At 40.2% G+C, this 25,034-nt stretch overlaps 3 protein-coding genes across 4 annotated transcripts; 2 read left to right on the forward strand and 1 right to left on the reverse strand.

Annotated features, from left to right (window-relative positions):
* The first annotated feature begins 121 nt into the window (after positions 1 to 121).
* Positions 122 to 4,921, forward strand: zbtb26 (zinc finger and BTB domain containing 26). 2 transcript variants are annotated; one of them, XR_015867861.1, is made up of 3 exons: positions 122 to 682; positions 1,889 to 3,509; positions 4,531 to 4,921. XR_015867861.1 is itself a non-coding variant. In XM_088434102.1 (2 exons), exon 2 carries the CDS (start codon positions 1,916 to 1,918, stop codon positions 3,218 to 3,220), a length of 1,305 nt encoding a protein of 434 aa, XP_088290228.1. In that variant the 5' UTR covers positions 122 to 682; positions 1,889 to 1,915; the 3' UTR covers positions 3,221 to 4,921. The 2 variants fall into 2 exon arrangements, 1 of the variants encoding a protein (XP_088290228.1); XM_088434102.1 differs by having other exon boundaries at positions 1,889 to 4,921.
* A 3,920-nt stretch (positions 4,922 to 8,841) lies between these two features.
* On the forward strand, positions 8,842 to 12,850 carry gucd1 (guanylyl cyclase domain containing 1). The gene is made up of 6 exons (XM_088418918.1): positions 8,842 to 9,243; positions 9,357 to 9,441; positions 10,251 to 10,416; positions 10,505 to 10,596; positions 10,849 to 11,078; positions 11,195 to 12,850. Exons 1-6 carry the CDS (start codon positions 9,237 to 9,239, stop codon positions 11,284 to 11,286), a joined length of 672 nt encoding a protein of 223 aa, XP_088275044.1. The 5' UTR covers positions 8,842 to 9,236; the 3' UTR covers positions 11,287 to 12,850.
* On the reverse strand, positions 11,469 to 24,198 carry upb1 (ureidopropionase, beta). Its single transcript, XM_088418904.1, has 10 exons — positions 24,016 to 24,198; positions 21,408 to 21,579; positions 21,254 to 21,341; positions 21,076 to 21,170; positions 17,703 to 17,861; positions 17,447 to 17,616; positions 17,219 to 17,300; positions 16,737 to 16,779; positions 14,809 to 14,963; positions 11,469 to 12,958 (listed from the first exon to the last, which is right to left on the reverse strand). The coding sequence occupies exons 1-10, from the start codon at positions 24,117 to 24,119 to the stop codon at positions 12,875 to 12,877; spliced, it is 1,152 nt and encodes a 383-aa protein (XP_088275030.1). The 5' UTR covers positions 24,120 to 24,198; the 3' UTR covers positions 11,469 to 12,874.
* Positions 24,199 to 25,034: the final 836 nt, after the last annotated feature.

Here is a 25,034-nt window from a genome sequence, read left to right on the forward strand (position 1 = left end):
TATATATATATATATATATATATATATATATATATATATATATATATATATATATATATATATATATATATATATATATATATATATATATATATATATATATATATAATGTATACTGTGTTGCCTCCATCTGGGTAAAAATATAGCTCACTAGTGTCTTTTTTCAATACCTTAAATGTGAAATGTGTGAACTGTGAAGTAAATATAATGCGTTTTGCATAATAATGATTGTATTAGTACATTATTAAGCGATTGCGCATTTTATGTCGAGTAGTCCTTGTCTAAAATCCAGACAAATACAGTAAATACTGATAAATACTGTAAAACTGTGCATAATAAAGCCGTTATGTGACATCCTTTTTTTTATTATTATTGTGTTTCCCATAGGCTTTATTTAACTGACAGCATGTTTATTGTATAGTAAACCTGTATGGGCACATAATGAATAAAATGCTGTCTATTGCCGTAAAACCTACACAGTTGTCAGAGGGCATTTTCTGTAGTGATGCTATAAATACACTCCAATGCAGAGGGGGGCAGTGTGGCTGTGTTAACGTCGACAGATAACTTCCCCTTTTGGAGATGCACAAGCGACCTGACGGTAGCGGGAACGGGGAAGAAGGCCAGGAAGAAGCTGCACAATACGGGTTTTGTTTACGAGGCAACAACTGAAAACAGCACAGTGAGTATCTCATTCATTCAACCATGCATTGTAATCATAGCTAGCCATTTAACTGTTAGCTTAACAGTTTGCTGTATTGTGGAAGTAGGTTGAACTCAAGCTCAACAAGCAGAGCAACACAGGCAGTCTTTCATTGTTAGCACGTAGCATTAGCTACTGATTTTCATGTTGTGACTGTCTAAAAGCCAATTATTCGTCATTGTAAAAGATACCATTGCTAAGTTCGAGATATGTCACACTGACGAAATGTGCAACTTCATTTGGATGACAATTACATACACTACATAGTTTTGTAGTCCTGAATACATCGTTATGATTCGTGGCACTGAACTTAAAAAGCTGCAGTGCCGCTCTATTTTTTGCAATAATGTATTTTTCTGCAGTTTCTTTCGTGAACGATTCTATTTTTATTTCTATTGATTACGCCACATTATTTTCGTTCCATTTGATACTTGCCATAGCATCTCTTATGAATAAGACAAGTACATAGTCTCTACTGAAGTGGAAGTGCAGATACTTGTGTACAGTAGAAATGTCCAACTACTGTTTTGGGGGTAAAATTTCGTTAAATTAGCTGCATGACACGTTTTGGGGGTAAAATTTCGTTAAATTAGCTGCTTGACACGTTTTGATAACTGCACAGTAACTTTAAACTGTCCCGCAAACAAACCAGTTTCCCTCTTTTCAACTCGCGTAGTGCTGTCGATAGAACATACTTTAGTCATGTATACCTTTGTCCACATGAGTTCACGAACAAAAACGTTCTAAATGAGACAATACAGTAAAATATGCCTTAGCTTAATTCAGTGTAGTCAACATGTAGCACTTAAAAGGGCCATGGAACTGAAACATATTGCCTTACTAAACATGTTACAATATTCATGTTCCTACGCTCACTTTCCGATGATTCTCTTGTTGTTTCGTCTGTTCGATGAAACCATAAATAAATATCTTTGCAGTGGCTCACTTCTCTCCATTTTGTTTTTCCCTTGTCATCATCCAAGCCGATAAAAAGATTACAAGTGTATTTTTGACAAAGTAAGGAGTACGATGTACACAAAGGAAGTTAAAGTCGTTAGAAAAATAAATCCTAGTTCATAAATAAATCCTTTTTTGAGCTCATTTGCATGAACATATGTCTACACTCAGAATGACATTTTCATTCCACGTAAAATTAACAATGGCGTTCGTGCTCACTGTCACCAGGTGCGTTGTTGTCGCCTGTAGCGCAGTATGGCCCAGAACCAGGTGATCCTGCAGTTCCACTTTGCCACATATGGCGACTCCATGCTGCAGAAGATGAACCTGCTTCGACACCAGCGACGTTTCTGTGACGTCACCGTATGCATCAACCAGCTCAAAGTGCCCGGTCACAAAGTGGTGTTTGCCGCTGGTTCGTCTTTCCTAAGAGACCAGTTCATCCTTCAGCAGGACTCAAATGAAGTGCAGATCTCCATGATCCAGGAGGCAAAGGTCGGCCAGCAGCTGCTGCTGTCCTGCTACACGGGCCAACTTGAGTTTCCTGAGCTAGAGCTGGTCAACTACCTGACCGTGGCCAGCTTCCTTCAAATGGGCCACATTGTTGAGCAGTGCACTCAAGCACTGAACAAGTTCATCAAGCCGCGGCCTCCACACAAGCTGGAAAACAGCGAGGTGAGAAGAGCGAGTAGAGAGGAAGCTTTAAGAGAACAGGAGCACTGCCAGGTGCAGACTGTCCAGAAGGCGGAGCCCGTAGTGAATGATATCAGTACCGACGACGACGACGATGTCATCATACAGCCCAAATCTCCTCCTCAGATCTCGGACGTGCATCCCAGGCACGACGTGGGAGAAAGTGACATAAGCATAGTAAAAGTAGAGTCTGTGGAGCCTGCTTTTCCTACCAGCTGTCCAGCTGCCCTGCGCTCACCCGAGCCCCAACATTCTTTGATCAATTCCACCGTGGACAGTCGCGGGAGCGAAATGACCGCACCCCCTAACATGCCGGACGACCCTTTAAGTCCCGCTTCTCCGTCCGATCCCGCAGAGAAACTCAGTGGTCACCAGCGGAACTATGACAAACCTCTCCAGTGGTACCATCAGTGTCCCAAGTGCAACCGTGTCTTCCGGCAGCTGGAAAAATACGCCAACCATCTCAAGATGCACAAGCTCTTCATGTGCCTCTTGTGCGGCAAGACCTTCACGCAGAAGGGCAACCTGCATCGACACATGCGCGTCCACGCTGGCATCAAACCGTTCCAGTGTAAGATTTGCGGGAAGACCTTCACTCAGAAGTGCTCTTTACTGGACCACCTGAACCTGCACAGCGGGGACAAGCCTCACCGCTGTAACTACTGCGACATGATGTTCGCTCACAAGCCTGTTCTCCGCAAACACCTCAAACAGATCCACGGCAAGAATAGCTTTGACAACGCAAATGAAGGCAACCTGCACGATGGGGGTCCTGAGGAGAATGACGCCACTGGGTCCTTTTTCGTTCACTCCAATAATTATGAGACAGACTTAAAAGAGGCGTACTATGGAAAGTTGACTCTTTAATGTTTGTAAATACAGTACATACTGTAATAATTAAGATTAGTTTTAATTTATAATTATGACTATTCTTTTCAATTGCTCTCCGAAGACACGCAGGGGACCGGGGGTTGCCAGTCTCCATATGTCGAAAACAGGGTTAACCTTTTATCAGGAGATGTGCTTTTGTTGTTCTTAAGCTGAGGGCACTCGCTTGCTTTCCCCACTTAGGGCTCTGCTTTCATTAAAGAAGATAGCGGGCGGTCAGTGCGGACAAGTGAGATGAAAGAGGCCAAACGGCAGCAGGAAAACATCGGTAAGATTCGGCCCGATCGTCCATCTCGCAAAAGCAGGATGATGACTGGAATATACTGCGTTACACAGGGCCCCCAGTAAAATGAGACCGTTTTAGCAATGCAATGTGCTAGAAACGTTTTCATTCTTTTGGGTATTTTTTTAAAATAGCGCAATTATGTCTTCTGTAAGATAGCATTTGAGACATTGTCCTTATGAGATGCTATCAAAAGAAAAGCAATGTACTCTGGTTACAAGGCTGCGCAGTGTCAGCATAAAGGCCGCAGGTTTTAAAAACAAGGTACGACAAATTTTTGTTGCAATGGCCAAGGAAAAACTGTTTATCCATAACATTTTGGACAGCTGTTAACTCATTGGCAAAAAACACAATCCAAACTATGGATGTAATACAGTATTACCGTTTGTGGGGGCAAATGGTAATCCCCCCAAAAAAGCTTGTTGAAACGTTGAAAGTTATATTGCACTGAAAGTAGAAAGCTTTACACTTGAGGCTATCGGCCAATGCACGGTTGTACTCTTTTAATTGCCAAGCAGGCTTTTTACTCTGTGCACCTGCTCCTTGTCAACATTCAATGCTTGTTCTCACATCTTGAAGTCTTACTATTATCACGGTGTTGCTTATGGTACATTGGCTTTCTTAGGCTATTTGCACTTTTTTCTGGTTTATTTTAAAAATACCAGTTTCCATCTAAGATGGAGGCTGTCATCAGAGTATAAAACTTGTTTTATGAAACTGATTTCGAGCCATGATGCCAAAACTTTGGATGACCTCTTTTGATCAATGCCAAAAATTTAGATGAGACCTTCTATGTGTATTTCATGCGACATTAAAGTTGTGACTTTTAAAAAGGGATGCTGTGGACTATCTAAAAAATAATGAAAAAAGAAAATCAGTTTTAAAATATTCAGTGAAACAAGTTGACTATTTTTAAATTGACGGACACACAAATATAGGCTGTGATGGACTACTACATTATATTTTGGTTAAGCTCATGTTTTATTTTTTACTTTGTATGTCCTAGTGCTTGCTGAGCTTCGCTTCTTAACTGGTTGATGTTTCAAGATCACTGGACTCCTTTCATCATGTTGTAGGTGCACAAGCTCTAGTGAGACACAAAACTGAACAGAAAACCTTAAAACCTATCAATATGCTATATTGTACATTATGTAGCATTTTGTGTGTCCCTGTTGTAATTCTATCAGGAGTTACTTTCCTAAATTAAAAAATACATGCCAAACTCCAGTTGACAGTTCTCTTGTGAAGATCTTTGCACTGCAAAAAATACATAAATATGTTCAAATATCATATTAGAAACACTTAGCAATGTTGTTACAGTACAAAATGTCATTGTTATACATTATGTAAAATGTTACTGTTGTTGAATATAACAATAAATACTTCAGTTGTTTCCTTTAGAATGTCTATATTTTGAATGGCTTTACATCAGTTGTTTTCCATGTTTAATAAGGCACACTCTATCAGATGTGTTTACTGTCTAAGGCAGTGGTTCTCAAACATTTGTTAGTGAGGCATCCCCTGTGAGATATTTTTTCAGCCAAGTATCCCTTAACCAGCGCAAAGCATTTTGGGGTAAAAAAGAAAAGAAAAGCGCTCAAACATGCCGTCAGTGTCTGTATAGAACCTTTAAAATAACTTAAAACTTTACAGGGGTGTTGAACTCATTTTTATCATGGGCCACATTGTACTTATAATTTCTGTCAGAGGGCCAGAATGAACTTGAGGTCAAATCAAGTTTGTTCATCACACACTTGCCTAATTTTGAAATCAGAGGCCTGTAAAAACTGTTCAAAAGAGAGATAGGCAGCAAAATAATGTTTTTTTTTTTTCCTCTTAGAATTGTTAAAAGTTGAGGACAACTTTCTAGTTTGGCATTTTAGCCAGAAACCTTAAGTCAAACATGCATTTTGCAGGCCACATAAAATGATGTGGAGGGCTTGATCTAGCACCCAGACCTTAAGTTTTACAACTGTGCTTTAGGACCGTTCAAACATCATTTGTATTGGTCTTGGTCCACACACACACACACACACACACACACACACAAATCAACAAAAATGTTCACTTTTGGATGAAAGTAGCAAAAAGAAATAATAAATGTGTTCACAAAAATACTCAATATAGTTTTAGACATGTCAAAAATCAAGTAATTATAAATATTTGACCACAGAAAAATATTCAATATAAAGTGTCCTCTTTTGGGATCATAGTAGAGATCTATTCACAAAAATAAATAATTAGTAGTATTTGGCCACAAAAAAAAAAAAAAACAATCCACGTAAATTCTCAGTGGTCACAAAGATGAATCATTAACTTGACAGGTAACGAGAGGTGGCACGTGACAGGTTGAGTCGAGCCTTTCTCGTAGGGGGGAAAATCTGGCTTTTTAAAATAATGAAAAATCTACTCAACATAAAATTCGTTTTATGAACAGATATTTTCCTGATTTATTTAAAACCTCGAGTACCCCCCGGAGTTCCTTCAAGTACCCCAAGGGGTACTCATAACCCCATTGGAGAACCACTGATCTAAGGTGAGGTGATGGCACACCGGTAAGGTGACAAGCTGACAATATTGAATTCACTTAATTCGTAACAAAAAGATGTCATGAGTCATAATCATAAGTCATGCACCTATGTTATGCAGTATTCCTTAAGAACGCAGAAATGAAAATGAACCCAAGTGTGCACCTGTTGTCATACATACATGAAAATAGCGTCGTTTCCCCCTCTCAGTGAAATGGACTAAAATTTAAACGAAAAAGTACATTCGAGACTAAGTTGAAATGAGTAATTATATTACAATAATTATACTTTTCGTGACATTTTTGGGCGGCTGTGCAGCAAGATTTCATTCCAACAAAACCGATGCTCATCGTCAGCTGTAAATAAAAAATTATTAGACTGAACAGCAGACACTATCATTACTCTCATTGACTGACAATCGGAATATTAAATAACCTAAATTAGTTAGTTGGTCAGATAGATAGATAGATAGATAGATAGATAGATAGATAGATAGATAGATAGATAGATAGATAGATAGATAGATAGATAGATAGATAGATAGCCCCATTCAATTTTGAAATTAAAAATCTCCCGAACTAGTTTTAAAATAGCCGCTAGATGTCGTATGCGCTATGTTGTCCCATGTAACCACCCACAAATACACTGTAGAAGAAGAGAAGCTACGGCGAGTCAGGAGAAACCATTAGGATTCAAGGAAAATTTCAGTAAGAGCAGGCTCTTTTTGTGGCAGCGGCATGCAGTGTGGCGACTGTGTGGCAGCTGCCACCGAGAGCCACGGGTAGCCACACTTGATGCCACTAGTAGCCACTCTTTCCGAGGCATTTCCATGTTCGTCTGTGGCTGCTGCCACCGGTAGCCACACTTGATGCCACCAGTAGCCACTCTTTCCGAGGCATTTCCATGTTCGTCTGTGGCTGCTGCAACCGGTAGCCACACTTGTTGCCACTCTTTCTGAGGCATTTCCTTGTTCCCTCTGTGGCTTGGCTTCACCTCCACGTTATTCTTTTTCGTGTTAGACTTGCAATGTATTGTTGTTGGTTTGTATAGTTGCTTTTATTTCACCCATTATTGTGTGGATTCCTCTTTCGTCGTTGCTGCCATTGCATTTTCCTCGGTCTTTTTTTTTTTTTATAAATGTTTCTCTTATTTTCATTTCATGTTTGTTTTTTAGATGTACTGGTATTGTATCTTATTTAGTGTGGACTGTGTTTTCATTTATTCACATTTGTATTATGTTCTATCACGCAATGACCGGAAGAGGCGTCTCCAGAGTTACTACGAGCGATGCAAACGAGTAGTCACGGTCGATGCAAATGAGTAGTCACGGTCGATGCAAATGAGTAGTCACGGTCGATGCAAATGAGTAGTCACGATCGATGCAAATGAGAAGCCACGAGCTATCCAATGAGCTGCAAGCAATGGCCGACATTTCACCGGCTATCCAATGCGCGGCAGGTAATGGCTGACTGGGCGTCAATATATTGTAATACGGGGACTCCCCGTCGCCCAGCTGTCCAGTGAGCTGCAAGCAATGGCGGACGGGGCGTCTCCCGACGTGTCTTGAGCATGCAAATGAGTAGGCTGTTACCAGTATGTTGCTCAGTTTGTAAGTTTTTGGTTTGTTTCCCCCTGGCGTTGTTGTTGTTTTTGTTAATTTTTGCATTGTATTGCGTTCTTTTATATTAATAATAATAATTAATTGTGAATGCGTGTTGCTAAACGTCTTAGTTTCAATTAATATGACATTTTGCTATGTCGGCCATTGCTTGCAGCTCATTGGATAGCTCGTGGCGTCTCATTTGCATCGATCGTGACTACTCATTTGCATCGACCGTGACTACTCATTTGCATGGATCGTGACTACTCGTTTGCATCCATCGCGACTCTTTTTTATTATTATTATTAATATAAAAGAATGCAATACAATGCAAAAATTAACAAAAAAAACAACAACGCTAGGGGGACACAACCAAAAACCTTAAAACTGAGCAACATACTGGTAACAGCCTACTCATTTGCATGTTCAAGACACGTCGGGAGACGCCCCGTCCGCCATTGCTTGCAGCTCACTGGACAGCTGGGCGACGGGGAGTCCCCGTATTACAATATAGCGACGCCCAGTCAGCCATTACCTGCCGCGCATTGGATAGCCGGTGAAATGTCGGCCATTGCTTGCAGCTCATTGGATAGCTCGTGGCTTCTCATTTGCATCGATCGTGACTACTCATTTGCATCGACCGTGACTACTAATTTGCATCGACCGTGACTACTCATTTGCATCGACCGTGGCTACTCGTTTGCATCGCTCGTAGTAACTCTGGAGACGCCTCTTCCGGTCATTGCGTGATAGAACATAATACAAATGTGAATAAATGAAAACACAGTCCACACTAAATAAGATACAATACCAGTACATCTAAAAAACATACATGAAATGAAAATAAGAGAAACATATTTATATAAAAAAAAAAAGACCGAGGAAAATGCAATGGCAGCAACGACGAAAGAGGAATCCACACAATAATGGGTGAAATAAAAGCAACTATACAAACCAACAACAATACATTGCAAGTCTAACACGAAAAAGAATAACATGGAGGTGAAGCCAAGCCACAGAGGGAACAAGGAAATGCCTCAGAAAGAGTGGCAACAAGTGTGGCTACCGGTTGCAGCAGCCACAGACGAACATGGAAATGCCTCGGAAAGAGTGGCTACTGGTGGCATCAAGTGTGGCTACCGGTGGCAGCAGCCACAGACGAACATGGAAATGCCTCGGAAAGAGTGGCTACTGGTGGCATCAAGTGTGGCTACCGGTGGCAGCAGCCACAGACGAACATGGAAATGCCTCGGAAAGAGTGGCTACTGGTGGCATCAAGTGTGGCTACCCGTGGCTCTCGGTGGCAGCTGCCACACAGTCGCCACACTGCATGCCGCTGCCACAAAAAGAGCCTGCTCTTTCTCGAAAATTTTTACTTAAAATGTTTCGCTCATATACTTATTTGTGATTAATGTAATTTTAGCTCGTGTGCGTGCTGCTAGCCTGGCAGCTAAGGGTTTATTCGTATATAGTAGTTTCTCTGGACGAATAATGAAGAATCGGAACTATTGAAATGCTAGCGTAAACATACATCGATTTGGGGAAGCTAGTTGGCGTCGGCAGATTTTTTGAGACGACAGCAGAATGACAGGTGAGTGACACCCGCTGATGTCAACAGCCCAGCGGAGGTGTGTAAAGACTGGCGTCCTATGACAAATGAATTCAAGTTTTCCCCTGAATTTCAACTTTTCTTTTTTTCCCCAGATGTTGCCGTCCTACTGGATGTACCTGTCATTCAGCAGCTGTACCATTGGGATTGTGGTTTAGCTTGCTCCAGGATGGTACTCAAGTGAGATTTGCATGATGTCATTTTTAAACTGGAAAACAAGGCAATAGTTTACCGTCATCTAATCATATTGTTTCTATCATATTGCGGAGCATTAAAGAAAAAGTGAACCAATAGAACTTTGCATATGCTTGCAAATTAAATCACTGTCAAATTTAAGTGTGCAACACAGATATATACAGCAGGATAGCATGCAAAATACAGTCATAAAACAGCTCATTACTTGTTAGCTGTCCATATTAGAGGAGTTTCTTACAAAGTGTAATACAGTAGTCATTCTTGTTTTTCCAAATTATTTAAAATAGTTCCTGTGAATTGGAATTTCATATGACACCAATGTCAAAACAGGTTACAAATGATCAGATGAGAAATTATCGAATCGACAAGGCCTACTTTAATAACAATTATTATATAAACCGAAAAACTGCTATCATTGCCCTTCTACAACAACATGCCTTTAACTTACAAACTCGGAAGAAACGGAAGCTAAATCACAGTGCATAGAGGAACGATGGTGCGCCGACTAAGTTCTTGGCTGGATGCAGGATGCTTTTGTATTTGTGGACTTGTAGAGAAAATAAGTGTCCCTGTAAGTACAAAATCACCATTTACATCGTAAATCACATTGTTGATTTGTAGGTGAAAGTTTGACCATCTTTTAGAATACGATTGAGAAAAAAATCTGAATAGAGATTTCTAATGCTGGTAATATTATAGATTGCATCACCGCCTTGCGCAAATAAAGTTACTGTAATTGTGTTAAACATTGGACGATGGCTGGTTTCAGTCAAGTTTATTTCCGGTCCTGGCAGGTACCTGCACCCCGTCAGTGATGAGCAGTTTCAGAGAGCGTGCTGGGACCTGAAAATGACTGAAAGTGTGTGGACTATTGACTTGGCCTACCTCATGTGCCATCTTGGAATCAAGCATTGCTTTTGCACACAGACACTGGGAGTCGATAAGGGCTTTAGGAAGCAGGTATCCTTCACATTCAATGAAAAAAATGTTCTGTCATGACAGTTTTTTTTTTTTTTTTTTTTTTACACGTTTTGCCTCTACGTTGCAGTCCTTTTATAAGAAGCATTTTGATACCGAAGAGGATCGCGTGAATGAGCTTTTCCTTAAAGCAGAGAGCAACGGTGTGATTGTGAAAAAATGGTAGGTACTCCAAAATGCAAGTAAACGCTCATGCCAAGCAATACAGTAGTATTCTCTTAGCTTCAGTGATTGCATGTTATCACCCAGCTTGAATTATTTGGGCGTATTCTGGCCAAATCCGATCCAGGATTACCCCACCTCACACCCAAATTCAGCTAGGAGCTGCTCCAGATTGCTCCCAATGAGGATAAGATGCTTAAAAAATGGTTGCTTTTACCTACAAGTAAGAGCGGTTTTGTATTCTTCCCACAGCTCTGTGACCATTCAGGAAATCGAGTCTCATCTACAAGAAAACCATGTTGCCATAGTGCTGGTCAATGCTGTCATCTTGACGTGTGAACTTTGTTCCGCACCCGTCAAATACTGCTGCTTCCTCCCAGAGTACCAGGGGAAACCGGAGTACCAGGGGCATTTTGTTGTGCTGCGCGGCTTCAATCGGACCTCTGGCTGCATCTTGTACAACAACCCTGCATATTCTGATCGTGAGTATTATCCTGTATAGTATAGCGTCTACACCAAACATTGTCTTGTTTTGGAGCAGCTGTGGCACAAAGCTTACTTTCTGTTTGTGTGTGTGTGTACACACACACATAACCAGGCGTCTGCTGCGCCACCGTCAGTAACTTTGAGGCGGCTCGGCGGAGCTACGGGACAGATGAGGACATCCTCTTCGTCTATAAAGCAAGCTGATAAGAGACGTTTGGAACATTTGGATTTTACTTGGTTTAATGCACACTTGTTCAGCGGGTGCCATGTCCACCCCTTCAACCTCATCCCCCAACCACTCCTCATTGGTGCTAACGAGTCCAGCCGCTCAAGTGGAAAAAGACTTCAGCGCCTATTTTAATCCTTCCAACCAAGACCACTCAGCCTGTTAGGGAAATAGTTTTTAATTATGCTGGGGTTTTTTTGAACAGAGCATTTAAGTACGACTGTACTGTTAGGGAATAGTCAAAGAAAACATCACTTGTGATCAGTTCTGGGCTAGATTAGGAGTTTTCAAAAAATGGCGTGTACATTCAGGTGGTATGGTATCAAGGTTTCTTTTCATATATTTGCGTTTTTCAGGTCCACACTACTTTAAGTCCTCATAGCTCGATTTTGTGCGCAAAAAGGACATTAGTTTAGCTTTGAAAGTCTCAGGTAATTATAATCTTTCTTACAAAGATAATAAGCCGTTTTAATGGATGCTGTATTGTATTGATATAAAAACATTTTTAATATCGTCGTCTGCAGCAAAGGCGTGAAACTGCACTGCGTCATAATTCCAATATAGGAGCGGCACAGTGGAAGACTGCTTAGCACGCCTGCCTCACAGTTCGGAAGTGCCGGGTTCGATTCTGGTTCCGGCCTTCCTGTGTGGAGATTGCATGTCCTCCCATGCACGTTGGGTATATTGAGCATCCAAATTACGAGGTGTGATCGGACGCGTGAATGGTTGCTCGTCCCAGTGTGCCCTGCTATCGGCCGGCAACCAGTTCAGGTTTTGTCCCCCGCCTACTGCCCGACGACAGCTGGGATAGGCGCCAGCGACCCTAAGCGGCTGTGGGAAATGGATTCCAGTACAATGTCTCCACGTAAATGTAAAAAATCCTAGATGCGCTATTTATTATTGGATGCCATCAGAATGTAGTCAGTTAGATCGTCAATTTGTCATTAATAGGGTTGTGAGGAAAATTTCAATGTACCCTACCTCAGATTTCCTCCTAAAGGTAAATTGGATTCCATGACAGATTCCAAAGCCCTAGCTGCCTCAAGAAGAACATGAGTTTTCGCTTTGTTTTTTGACATAAGTTTCAGTCAACAGTTTTGTTTCTGTGGAAGCAGAAAAACCAGAGCGTGTTTGGATTGTGGGTAAACTAGGTGTGACAATTGTTGTGTACATTTGAAGAGAGTGAATTTTGCCACGCCAGTTTGTTTCAAATCATTGCACTGCACTGTTTGCATTATTTTGTTCTAACATTTAATCGTGCACATGCGCTTTTGAGAACTCAAGACGTTTGTGTTTGTGTGATGGATCAAGACCGGGCCACTGACATAAAAATATTTCATGTCCATCAGATGTCAGACTTGTCTTTTAATTGGGGGGAAATAGATTTTGTCGAGTCAGAAATGTAGTCTTGTTTATCAGCGTAAAGTTCTTTAAAATTGTACATGCAAGAAAACTGGATGTTGAGTGTGTGTTTTTTTTTTTTTAAAGCTTTTATATAGTTGGCCACAAATGAATGACTATATAAAAAAATGTTGGTCCAAAGTTGAGGTTAGTTTTTGCTTTCATCTATTCCTTCACTATTTGTGGCTGGAAGTCATGTCTGACAGCCTTGGTAAGAGCCTCCGCATACTCAGGGTAACGCCCAGTCATCTACAGGAAAATAAAAACAAGATAACATTTGATAGCATTTCATATCAGAGTATTGATAAATCCACAGGGTTAGTAGACATTGACGATCCGAAGTTTGCCATAAACATACTTACCATGCATGTAAACGTACATGCTCAAAACTATTACACTATACACCATACTACAATTTGAAATGTGAGGCGTTACACTACCATTACGTTACTTTTTTATTACTCTCACCAAACATACCTGAAAATATAGATTTGGCACTCTAAATATACAGTGTGTGTGTGTGTGTGGGGGGGGGGGCGCTTAGTCAGCCACCAATTGTGCACATTCTCCCACTCAAAAAGGTGAGGCCTGTAATTTTCATCATAGGTACACCTCAACTATGGGAGACAAAATTTGAAAAATCCAGAGAATCACATAAGGGAGAATGTATTTGCAAATTATGGTGGGAAATAAGTATTTGGTCAAAAACAAAAGTTTGTCTCAATACTTTATGATATACCCTTTGTTAGCAATGTCAGAGATCAAACGATTTCTGTAACTTCACAATATTTTCACACACTGTTAGGTATTTTGGCCCAATCCTCCAGGCAGATGGCCTCTGGAGCAGTGTTGTTTTGGGGTTGTCGCTAGGCAAAACGGATTTTCAACTCCCTCCAAAGATTTTCTATGAGGTTGAGATGTGGAGACTGGCTAGGACACACCAGGACCTTGAAATCCTCCTTATGAAGCCATTCCTTCGTTGCCCGAGCGGTGTGTTTGGGATCGTTGTCACGTTGAAAGACCCAGCCACGTTTCATCTTCAATGCCCTTGCTGATGGAAGGTTTTCATTCAGAGTTTCACGATACATGGCTCCATTCACCCTCTCCTTTACACCGATCAGTCGTCCTGGTCCCTTTGCAGAAAAACCGCCCCAGAGCATGATGTTTCCAGCCCCATGCTTCGCAGTAGGTATAGTGTTGTTTGATGCAACTCCGCATTCTTTCTTATGCAACTTCTTTCTTATAATTGCTCCCACAGTTGATTTCTTCACACCAGGTTGCTTACCTATTGCAGATTCAGTTTTCCCAGCCAGATGCAGGTCAACAATTTTGTTTCTAATGTCCTTTGCCAGCTCTTTGGTCATGGCCATAGTGGAGTTTGGAGTGTGATTGTTTTGGAGGTTGTGGACCGGTGCCTTTTATACCGATTATGTGTTCAAACAGGTGCCATCAATACAGGTGATGAGTGGAGGACAGAGGAGTTTTTTTAATTAGTTACAGGTCTGTTGGTGCCATAAATCTTGCTTGTGTTTTTTTTTTCTCTCATCTTGTCTCTCATAGTCGAAGTGTACTTATGATGAAAATTACAGGCCTCTCTCATCCTTTTAAGTGGAAGAACTTGCACAAATGGTGGCTGACTAAATCCTTTTTTTTCCTCACTGTAGCCCATTAAGCTCATTACACATCCATCCAACTAAAGTTAACGTACATGCTCAAAAAAAAATCCCCAAATAAATATTAATGCTCCCATGGACTTATAAATGATGCCCAGATCGCTGGAAATGTAAAATAAAAACACACCATTATGCGATCTAAACAAGCTTCTCTGCATACCAACAAAACACCAGCGCCATCTCAAGGCAACCAAATGAACTGCATTCATGTTAACAACTGCTTGGATGATTACAGAATTGTCAATTTAAAGGGTTTAGTAGTGAGGGTTTTTTTTTTTTTTTTTTTTTTTGGGGGGGGGGGGATATTATCATGCATTGTAACGTGCGTTATTGTCATTTGTACAGATTTAAACATTCCTTTACTTTTGGAATGCAATACTCCCAACACAGACCCAAAAGGAGAAGTTGTGTGAAGTCATTGTTTACCTTAAAACTCCATTTGTCACTGATTTGGCGGTTGAGGTTTAGGTCCATTTCTACAACAAGTAGCCCATCGCGAGTCCTGGAAAGCCCGGGTGTGCGGCTTCCATCAGGAGCAGCTACGTAACTGGATCCGTAGAAGTGGCCAAAGTCATGGTGAGCTACAAATACCATCAAACTTACAATTTATTTGCATTGCCAGTGTATGCAACGACAAAGTCATAACATTGACGAACATGAGGCTAAGTAAGTTGCGTCTGAGTCATGTCAAAATCCTTCCAAATTGGGCCCTCTAAAAATTATGATGAGAACAATGTGTTCTTTTATTTTTTTCATGGCTATTTATATTTTAGACGGCATCAAAACTATGAACGTCATGTGGGTATTTACTTAACAAAAAGATATTGAATAACTGAAAACATGTTTTATATTCAGTTTTCTTGAAAATAGCCACCATTTGCTCTGATTACTGCTTTGCACACTTGGCATTATCTCAATGTGCTTCAAGTTTAATGTTTTCGCTTCACCGGTGTGCATTATTGGGGTTAAATAGCAAAAAAAAAATTATTAGCGGAATTTCTTGCTTTATTAATATGGTGGCACCACCGGGTATCTTTTGCAGAGGTCAGGGTAATAAAACACAGCAGACACAGATTGGTCAACTGTTAAAATTCATATAGCAAAAACTAATATGCTAATGAAAGAAAAATGAGTGGCCATCATACCTTTAAAGGGATAGTGTGCAAGATTTAGACCGTTTTTCATTACGGCCAGCAAGAGGTGCAGCAGGTGCTGCATGTACCATCGTCAGTAGCTTTAACAACATTGGCGCCTTCAGAAAAGTGCCACCCCCCATGTAGTATAATTTAAGGATAACTCGACCTATGATTATATTTAAAACTTACCGTTGGTCAATAAGAACACGTTCATTTGTAAGTTTTTGAAATTTACAATCATTTAACGTATTCCTTTTTACTGAAAAGCGGTCTAATTCTAATTCACTGTCCCTTTAAATGAAATTGCATGAGGTGGTCTGAATTTATGTGCTCTACTGTATCTTGAAAAGGAGTGGAATAAATAATATAAAAGGAATGCCTAAATTGCCGCTGTATAGGTGCACAACAAAATTGGGTATTTGATGAGCTAAAAGGTGCTGTAAAACATTGTTGTGTATACATATATCCAAGGCACTAAGGCGGCGAATCAAACTATCAAAACGTGTGATTTACGTCCTTTCATTTTGGTGGAAAAAAAAACTATCCAAATGATCTCTGGATTTTTTTTTTTTTTTTTGCACAGTAACATTGAGGATCAAAACGTACCTTTGGGATTTGAACTTCTAACAGTAACTCTTTCAGTGCCAAGTGTTATCCAAAAAGGCAAGTAAGTGCCAGATTTTGAGCATTTTGACTCATCTTTCAAGGTTCAGAAAATTCATAGAACACCATATTGTCTAGCCACACATAAGTCGTACCATATGAAAGATTGGATTCCATTCTTTACCAAGAAAAACAAAGATTGTACCTTATTCTCCTCTTTAGGAGGAAAATAGGTCATTTGAGTGACACTAACCTATTTTGAACTAAATGAGCTTTTTGTGAAAGATGTTTTTTTCTGCACAACAGTGACTTTGACACGAATATGTCTTTGGTTTAGTGGCATCTTGTTCTCTGGTTCTGAAACATGAACAATGAAAATGTTTTTTAATGGCAATATATATATATATATATATATATATATATATATATATATATATATATATATATATATATATATATATATATATATATATATGTAGTTGTAGCGTTGTTATCGGCATTCAACCTAAGAATTGTACTTGACAAAAATATTTGTCGATGGCACTGAAAGAGTTAATGAGGTTAACCAAAAACTAACAGACAGTAAAGGGTTTTGAAATGCGGTTCAAACCCCACCTTTTTGTCCATCGCCAGATGTAAATTCACTTTTGAAATGCTCCTGCAATGAAAAATTGCATTAACGATCACGTCCTGACTCCCAAACACAAACATAAAACAAATCATTGTGACTGCTTTTGTGATTGTGTTTTGGCTTGGCCCCTTGAAGTTGTCATTTGCTGTATGGTCCTGTATTTGCTTTATTTTGTCACCTTTATGTTGTCATGCAGAATTGTGCACGGCCTGATTTCTAACTATATTTAACTTATTCAATGCCAGCTCAGTACAAATCAATCTTTGATGTCTATACCACCGATAGCAGTGAAAGAGTTGAGCTCCTGTTGCTCAGTGGCACGTTGTCAGAACGTCAAGTTGTCTTCGGTGCTCCCTATGTGCTCTGTGTTACTCTTGCATGTAAAGACTTTCTACTTTGCCACCTCTGTGTCCCATCTGCCTCGGGGTCCGATGTGAAATAGAAAAGTAAAACATGACCCACTTACCGTCCCAATACGATTGATAGCGCAGGTAAAACAGTGGTTGGCAATGGCTGCATTTCTGGCCTCAATAGGCCACATGGGCTCACTAAAGAATGAATATTTAATATTATTAAAGACAGTGATGAAATATCATATTAGTGATGTCAGCTGTCTCTGAACCCATGGTACACAAAACAGCCTTGTGTCCAGAAACCTATGATGTTACTAATCCTCCTTTTACGCTGTTCTTACCTGAGGGCACCAACAGTAGCGGAAGGGTTAAAGATGATCTCAGCGCCATTCATACTGTACATGAACCAATTAAGCGGGTGATGACGCCCATAGCAAATATTGATGGCTATCTTTCCAAATTGGGTCTGGAACACTGTGTGGCCAGTATCACCTTCCATGTAATATGTCGACTTAGAACAAAGACAAAAAAAAAAATTGAGGCAGTTTATGAAAAAAATCTATAAATCAGGAAATCGAAAAGAAAAGCCACGCTGACCTCGTTGAAGTCTCCGATTCTGGGGATGTGATTCTTCCTGCTCTTCCCCAGCACACTTCCGGAGTTGGATATCACCACTGCCGTGTTCCACAGAGTGTTGTGCATCTCGTCCCGCTCCAGAATTGGAGAAACAATCACCATGTTGTATTTCTTGGCCAACTAGTGGGCGATTCACAATGTTATTCGTTAGTAATCATCATTATAATCAAGTACTATGATCACCGTCATTATGCACTAAACCAGGGATGAGCAACTAGCAGCCCACACTCGGAGTGGCCCTCGATTCATTTTGAAACAAGCAAATACTGCTTCCATGAGACGTTTTGAGTTGTACTAACATAATGGCAGACATAATAACAATAATAGTAACAATAATAATGTAATAATAATATTCATCCAATTTCCATTGCCACTTGTCCTCATTTGTTGCGCTGGCTTGCTGGTGCTTATACCAGCTGTCTATGGGCAGTAGGCGGGGACACTCTGAACTGGTTGCCAACCAATTGCAGGGCACACAGGGGCGAGCAACCATCCATGCACCCAATCACACTAAAGGAGAATTTAGAGTGTCCAATATACCTACCATGCATGACAACCCTAGCGGGCACGGGGAGGACATGCAAACTCCACACACACAGGAAGGCCAAAACAAGCTGGAATTGAACTCGGAACTCTAAAATGTGAGGTGCATGTGCGAACCACTCTTCTACCATGCTGCCCTTTGAGAGTGTTGCGTGGTGTCTGCAATTCAAACCTATCCCACTGAGGGTTGAAAGTTTGTCGGTGTAAGCCAACGTAGCAAATGAGCATTCATAGCAAATATTCAGCAGAGTTTGTTCAAGGTTGCAAACGTTCATCAAACCTTTGCCAAACACTTGTCAACAGTTTTATGGTTTTTCTTGTCATAAGGAAATCTTGAAAATGTTGAAGAACAGTACAGGCAAACGTCTGGCAAATGTTTGCAACTTCGAATAAACCCCGACAAGAATGCAACATCTGCTGCATTTGCCAACCTTCGTATTACTTTTTGCCCTTTTTTGCTCTACACAAAAAAAGTAATATTTTACCGAGTACATATGAGAGTAACGCAATGCATTACAATGCATTTTTAACCTGAAAGTGGTAGTGGTGGTGGTGGTGGTGGTGGTGGGGGGGGGGGGGAGTTAGAGTTAGGGTTGGGGCGGTTCCCAAAATTTGCCAAAAACACAGAGATCGGAAAAAATGTTTTCTTCCTGTTATTAGTATCTACTACAGCAGAGATGAGTGTGGCAGCAGCAGACGACACATTGATTATGGACAATACACACACAAGATGGACACCATCAGAGATAAAGACAAGAAGAATATAATGCACAGGTGTCAAACTCAAGGTCCGGGGGCCAGATCTGGCCCACCACATCATTTCACGCGGGCCGCGAAAGGCCCATTCCAATTCAAGTTTCCAGTCAAAATATCACCATTGTAAGTCAATTTGAAATTGTTTGGGGGGAAAAGCAAGCGCTTTTTGCCCTCACCCTCTCTCTGATTTCAAAACTAGTTGGAAGTGTGACAAATACACCCAAAATGTATTTTATCACAGTCATCCCGGCCCTCTGACAGAAACTGTAACTGCAACGTGGCCCTCGATAAGTATGAGTTTGACACCCCTGATATAATGGCTCGGTGCGCTTTGTGCGTGACACGTTAAGAGCTGTCCACTTCACCAAATAGCACCAGTAACCCTAACCATAACCATAACCATAACCATAACCATAACCATAACCATAACCATTTAAAACGGAGATATAGTAACGTGAAGTTAGTATAAACATGTGGAGGATTGCAAGTGGGGATAAAACAACGTTTTCTCGCTCAGGGATGCCACTATGACCGCAAGAGGTTAGGGGACTCGTGGAGGAGTATGTCGTATGTATAAAATATGCTGCCACTTTCCACAGTGCACCAGCATTTGGAAACCTTGCTAGCGAGATCCCTGTCGCAACTAGCAATATTGACAAGGTAAGATAATGATAATTTTGAATGTACAATTGCTATTAATAATCGTCTATAAATAGTTGTGGTCAATGTGTATCAAGATGAAGCATACAAAAGCACATGTTAAACAGTCCATTAAACACAATAACGATGATGCAGGCTAGCTTCTAACGTTAGCCCCACCAAAACCATCTATTTTTGAAACGTTCGTCCCTAACCTGAACTTGAATTTGAATATTAACGTTGAAATTGTGAAATGCACTGTTTCTGCCTAAAGCAAAAACAATGCCTCACTATGCTGTGGAGATAAGTACAGTAATAAAGGAAGTAAAATACAAAAAAAATAAAAGATTTTTTTTCATGCCTTTGAAGGTTTACAATACAATACAATACAGATTAAATGATTTGTACTGACTTTAGGCTTAAGCCAACCTTCCACTGAATGTGTAACGAGCGGAACAAGCTACATTTAAATGGCATATTTCCAGTTATGTTGGTTAGAGTAATATAAAAGTAATGCGGTAGTAATGCAGTAGTAGTGTAATGCCTTACATTTCAAATCCAGTGATATTCTGATGTAACCAATTACAAATAAAAGACAGTAATAAGTGATATATAATGCATTAGTTTTTGAAGTACCGTATTTTCCGTACTATAAGGCGCACCGGATTATAAGGTGCACCCTCAATTAATGACATATTTCAATCACAATATAGCAATACTCAAAGTAATAATAATAATAACTCTAAACTCTCAATAGCATAATAACTCAATGTCAATATGACCAACCTTGTTCAACCGTAAACACACAAAGGAAACAGGTAAAGCTTACATTATCAGTTCATTCCCCATCTACAAATCCCAATATTGATCTCAATAATCTCAATATTGATCTATATATAAGGCGTACCTGATTATAAGGTGCACCATCAGCTTTTTAAAAAAATCAAGGCTTTTAGGTGCGTCTTATAGTGCGGAAAATATGGTAACTTGCCCAACACTGGATATAGGGTCTATATGACTCATTCAACAGTGCAAAGTAAACTAACTGTATTGTACTACATTGGTTCAATACCCGCTGCCCACCCACTCACCCAACGCCCCACATTTAAGTTGCCCATCCCTACACTAAACCTAAGCACGTCTTCCTCTTATGGACAAAAGAACTGGAACACCAGACCACTGTTGAGTGTGTGAATCTGCGGGATCTTTGCTCATAGAGTCATTGTGCAAGTTCAGGGGGAGGATGGAAATACAATTCACAGGGCGTTGATGTGTCTAGTATCAACAAATCTTGACAGATATATTCAATGAAATTAGAAGCTAGAATACTTGATATTCAATGAAATTAGAAGATACAATACTTGTCACCCTCGATGTGTGATTTCTGTTCAGTCACCTCCTGGCAGAAGCGCGTGGTATTTCCATTCTCGGCAGATTCCGCAAATTCCGTCCACGGTTCTTTCTCACGGGTGCAGAAAGCAAACGGCATGGCTGCATTCAGCAAGACACAGGTTGGTTAAAAAAAAATATTTTGCAATTACAAAATTTCTGCAGAAAGCCATGGTCGGGCTTACTCCATGTTTCTTGAAAGCAGATAATATTCACACCACACATGGCCGCCGCTTCGACTATTTGACCAACCCGGTCGTGCATAGCATTGACCTGTTGGCGAGGATTGTGTTAGTTTGGTGGAATGTGTTTTCTGTTTGTTCTCATCTGTTCCCTGACCTGATCCAGGACGGGCGCGTCTGTGGGCAGAACTATGTGGTGCTGAATAAGTCCTACTCGAATCCTTCTGGGCAGCCTCAGCTGTTCTACTGTGGCTTCAAAGCTGAAACCTTTCAGCTCAAAGTCCCCTTGCTGTGCAGCCTCCAGAGCACCTGATGGGAGGTCCAGCATCCTACAAAGCAGACAACATCCTGCATTGGCGATTCACCATGTCACTGTAACATATTACATTTCATCTGATTATAAATACAGGAAATTGCATCACTGTAGTGCTTGAATTGACCAGTTAAGGACGTCTCAGTTTTGGAGGTGCTGATATTCGTATGTTCTACGTTCCTGCCCTCACCCATGTTCACGAGCTGTGGGTCGTGACCGAAAGAACGAGATCCCGTTGCTCCTCACATAAAGAGGAGCCAGTTGAGGTGTCTTGGGCATCGGCTCAGGATGCCAACTGGACAATTCCCTGGTGAGGTGTTCTTGGCATGTCCCACCTAAAGGAGACCCAGTGGATGAGCCAGGAGACGTCGGAGAGACTATGTCTCTCAGTTGACCTGGGAACGCCTGGGGATCTTTCGCCTGGGGAGGAAGTGGCCGAGGAGAGGGAAGTCTGGGCTTCCCTGCTCAAACTTCTGTCCCCGTGACCGGACCTCGAATTAGCTGATGGATGGATGGATGGATGGATGGATGGATGGATGGATGGATGGATGGATGGATGGATGGATGGATGGATGGACATCAGACATTACATCCTAATGGGTATTTTTTTTACCATGATATGTTGCTTGAAATTTTATTATGACTGTTTTTTACTGAATACAATCTCTGCTGTGACAATGCTGTTTTACTGCATTTCCCCAGATTCTTGCATTAATCCTTTCAACAGCAACTCACAAATGAGGTGCAATAGAAATGTTTGTGTTGACAACCCAAAACCACTGGGGGGCGTAGCGGCCAACTTATGACACCTGCAAGCCTTTCAATGACCGTTGATTGGCTTTGCCTGGACTCCCATAATGTAAAAATATTCGAAAGTCATAATACTCTAATTATGACATATGATTTCATGAATCTATAAATATACCGCGTAGTTATTTTTGCCATTATCACATTTTTTTAATTTTTGTACATAAAGGGGACCTAGGTTCACACACACATGCACACACCAAATGTTATACAGTTAGTATTCCCTCTTATGGACCTCTGTCAAACAGAAATTCCCAAACTCATAAAAAAAATGTAAGCATTAAATTTTCTACAACTACATTACATTAAAAACTGATCCCTTGCAACAGAACTTACAGAATCCAGAAGCCAAACGGAAGCCCGCTTAGAGCAAATGCAGGAAGTTTCCAATTGATACTGCAGAATAACTGTGTCCGCCCCTGCTTTTTCAATCTTCTCATTGTCTCCAAAACGGTGACATGTAAATCACTCTTTATTGTCATGAGTTTGGCTGTAATTACGAAATAATTTAATGTCATCCATTTTCGTCCAAAATTTCAAGCATCATGGCGTCCATTAGAAAAAAAACGAATAGTGAAGATGATGTGCTCAGTTTAACTCCTGATCAAAAGCCACTGTTCAGCAAGGAAGCGATGGAGTTGGCAGCAAAAATCCCTCTGTATGCCCAAAAATCAGACATCAACGATGATCAACGGGACACTTACTTGCAATTAGCAACACAACTGTATGATACTTAAGCAAACATTTTCACAAAGCAAATAAAAAAATGGAGCCAACACAACAACTCAAAATAGACGTATTTTTTTCTTAAGACAGACAAAACTCAACATTTAAAACACAATACAGTAAACGACACTGCGGTTAAGTACAGTACTGTATTATATTGGCGTTATTTTATCAACAGTACAGTTTTTGGACCATGTTTTTGCATTCTCCAGTTCACAAAGCATACATGTTCTGAATACTGCAGTTTGTGTTTAATAAGCAGGTTTTGAAAAATATATTTTTGCATTTTATTGCTTGCATTTATGTATTTTGTTAACGTACTTGCGTATTTGCGCAGGACATATACCGTCATTTCCCACGTAAGGAAATTCTGTTATAAGGAAAGATTGGACATTGCAAAACGGATTCCTTACTAGGGAAAACTTGCTATATATGTATGAATAGGGCTGATGCCACTGAACATAGGCTGAGGGTTGAAAGTAAAAATATATTCCTATTTTATGACGTTATGACCCTTTCAAAGTCAGCCCAAGTTGGGTGATGATAACACCCAAGGGTTAAGAGTAAATTTAGTGGTGCAGTGGTTAAATGCTTCCTCTGTAGTGTGCATAACGTCATTCAAAACTTTATAGACAGTTTAGCTTTTTTTTTTTTTTTTTGAAATTCTAATACTGAGATGTAGTGAGATAGCATCTAGGCTTCATCACAGTATGAATGCAATGCATTGTGTAGACAGTGAGCTTTTATGTTTGCCTTGTGCAAAACAAGCTGTTTAGTGCAAAGGGGTAAAGATCAAACTGAACAAAGTCCACTTCACTCATCTGAATAAATAACTGAGCATAAATAAGTGACCATAACCAGAAGAGGCAAACAGATGTAAAGGAAAAAAAACTGAGGGCAGCAAACTATTTGAACTCACTTGGTCTCCTTTCCAAATAAGATGCGTTTGACTTCTTTTAGCTCAGCTTTTGGAATGTAAGTTTCCAGCGTTGCCTCCAGTGACTCAAACTGGCCTGCAGACATTTTTGTGCTTCCTTCAGGTTTTCAGGATTCAAGAAAAGTCAAAACTTTCTCTTCCCACTAGTTTTTGTATCATCGCCAGCGCTGCGTCACATTGACACGCCTCTGCTGGTTGCTGTTTGCTGAAGTTTGCATATTAACTGACTTGGGAAAGATCTTTTTTTTTTCCACATGCAGGTGCCAGTAGCAATCAAAAGATTGAAATAAAACAGAAATGTGAATGTTTTTGTTGTAAATGCATGTTATGTAATCAAAATGTATTCAGCCTTAAATGGTGAGTCACCTTTTTGTAACATACTTTTTTACTGGCCAAAGATGCTGTCAAGCCAATAAAAAAAAGTTAACCCTTTCAAACACACAAGCACAGGAACAAGTTCCTCGATTTGTATAACAAGGAACATTAAAAGAATGTTTTATACGTTCAAGACGTAAGATTTTTTTTTTTTTTTTTTACGTGTGATTCTTATTGTAACAGTAATAATAATAATACAGGTCTTTTGACTGGGAGTGTCAGCTACTATTCAAAAATATTGTCTCACCATTTTCTTCCACGTCATTCTCACAGTATTTTAGTTAAGGGATGTTTCACTCCGAGTAATGTGATAATTAAGTGTGTTATGCCATGTTGAACTTAAACATGTCATCAACATGTTTTTCTAATTCAGCTTTCTAGTGTTTTCTTTGAATGATTTCCCTTTGATGTGAAATGCCTGATGTACAGATCAAAGGAATGGTCAAAATACTACACATTTCAATTTTACAAGGAGACCAAAATCTTCATAAATAGAAAACCAACAAACTACTGTACAGTTCTCATTATTTTCCAAAGAGCCACAACAGAATGATGAAAGAGCCTCGTGTGGCCCTGGAGCCGTCGCTTGCATCCTCTTACTCTAAACTGAATGTGCTGGTGCTGGT

Source organism: Hippichthys cyanospilos, chromosome 1 (genome assembly GCF_059441005.1).
Source record: "Hippichthys cyanospilos isolate Australia breed blue-spotted pipefish chromosome 1, RoL_Hcya_1.0, whole genome shotgun sequence".
Lineage (NCBI taxonomy): Eukaryota > Metazoa > Chordata > Actinopteri > Syngnathiformes > Syngnathidae > Hippichthys > Hippichthys cyanospilos.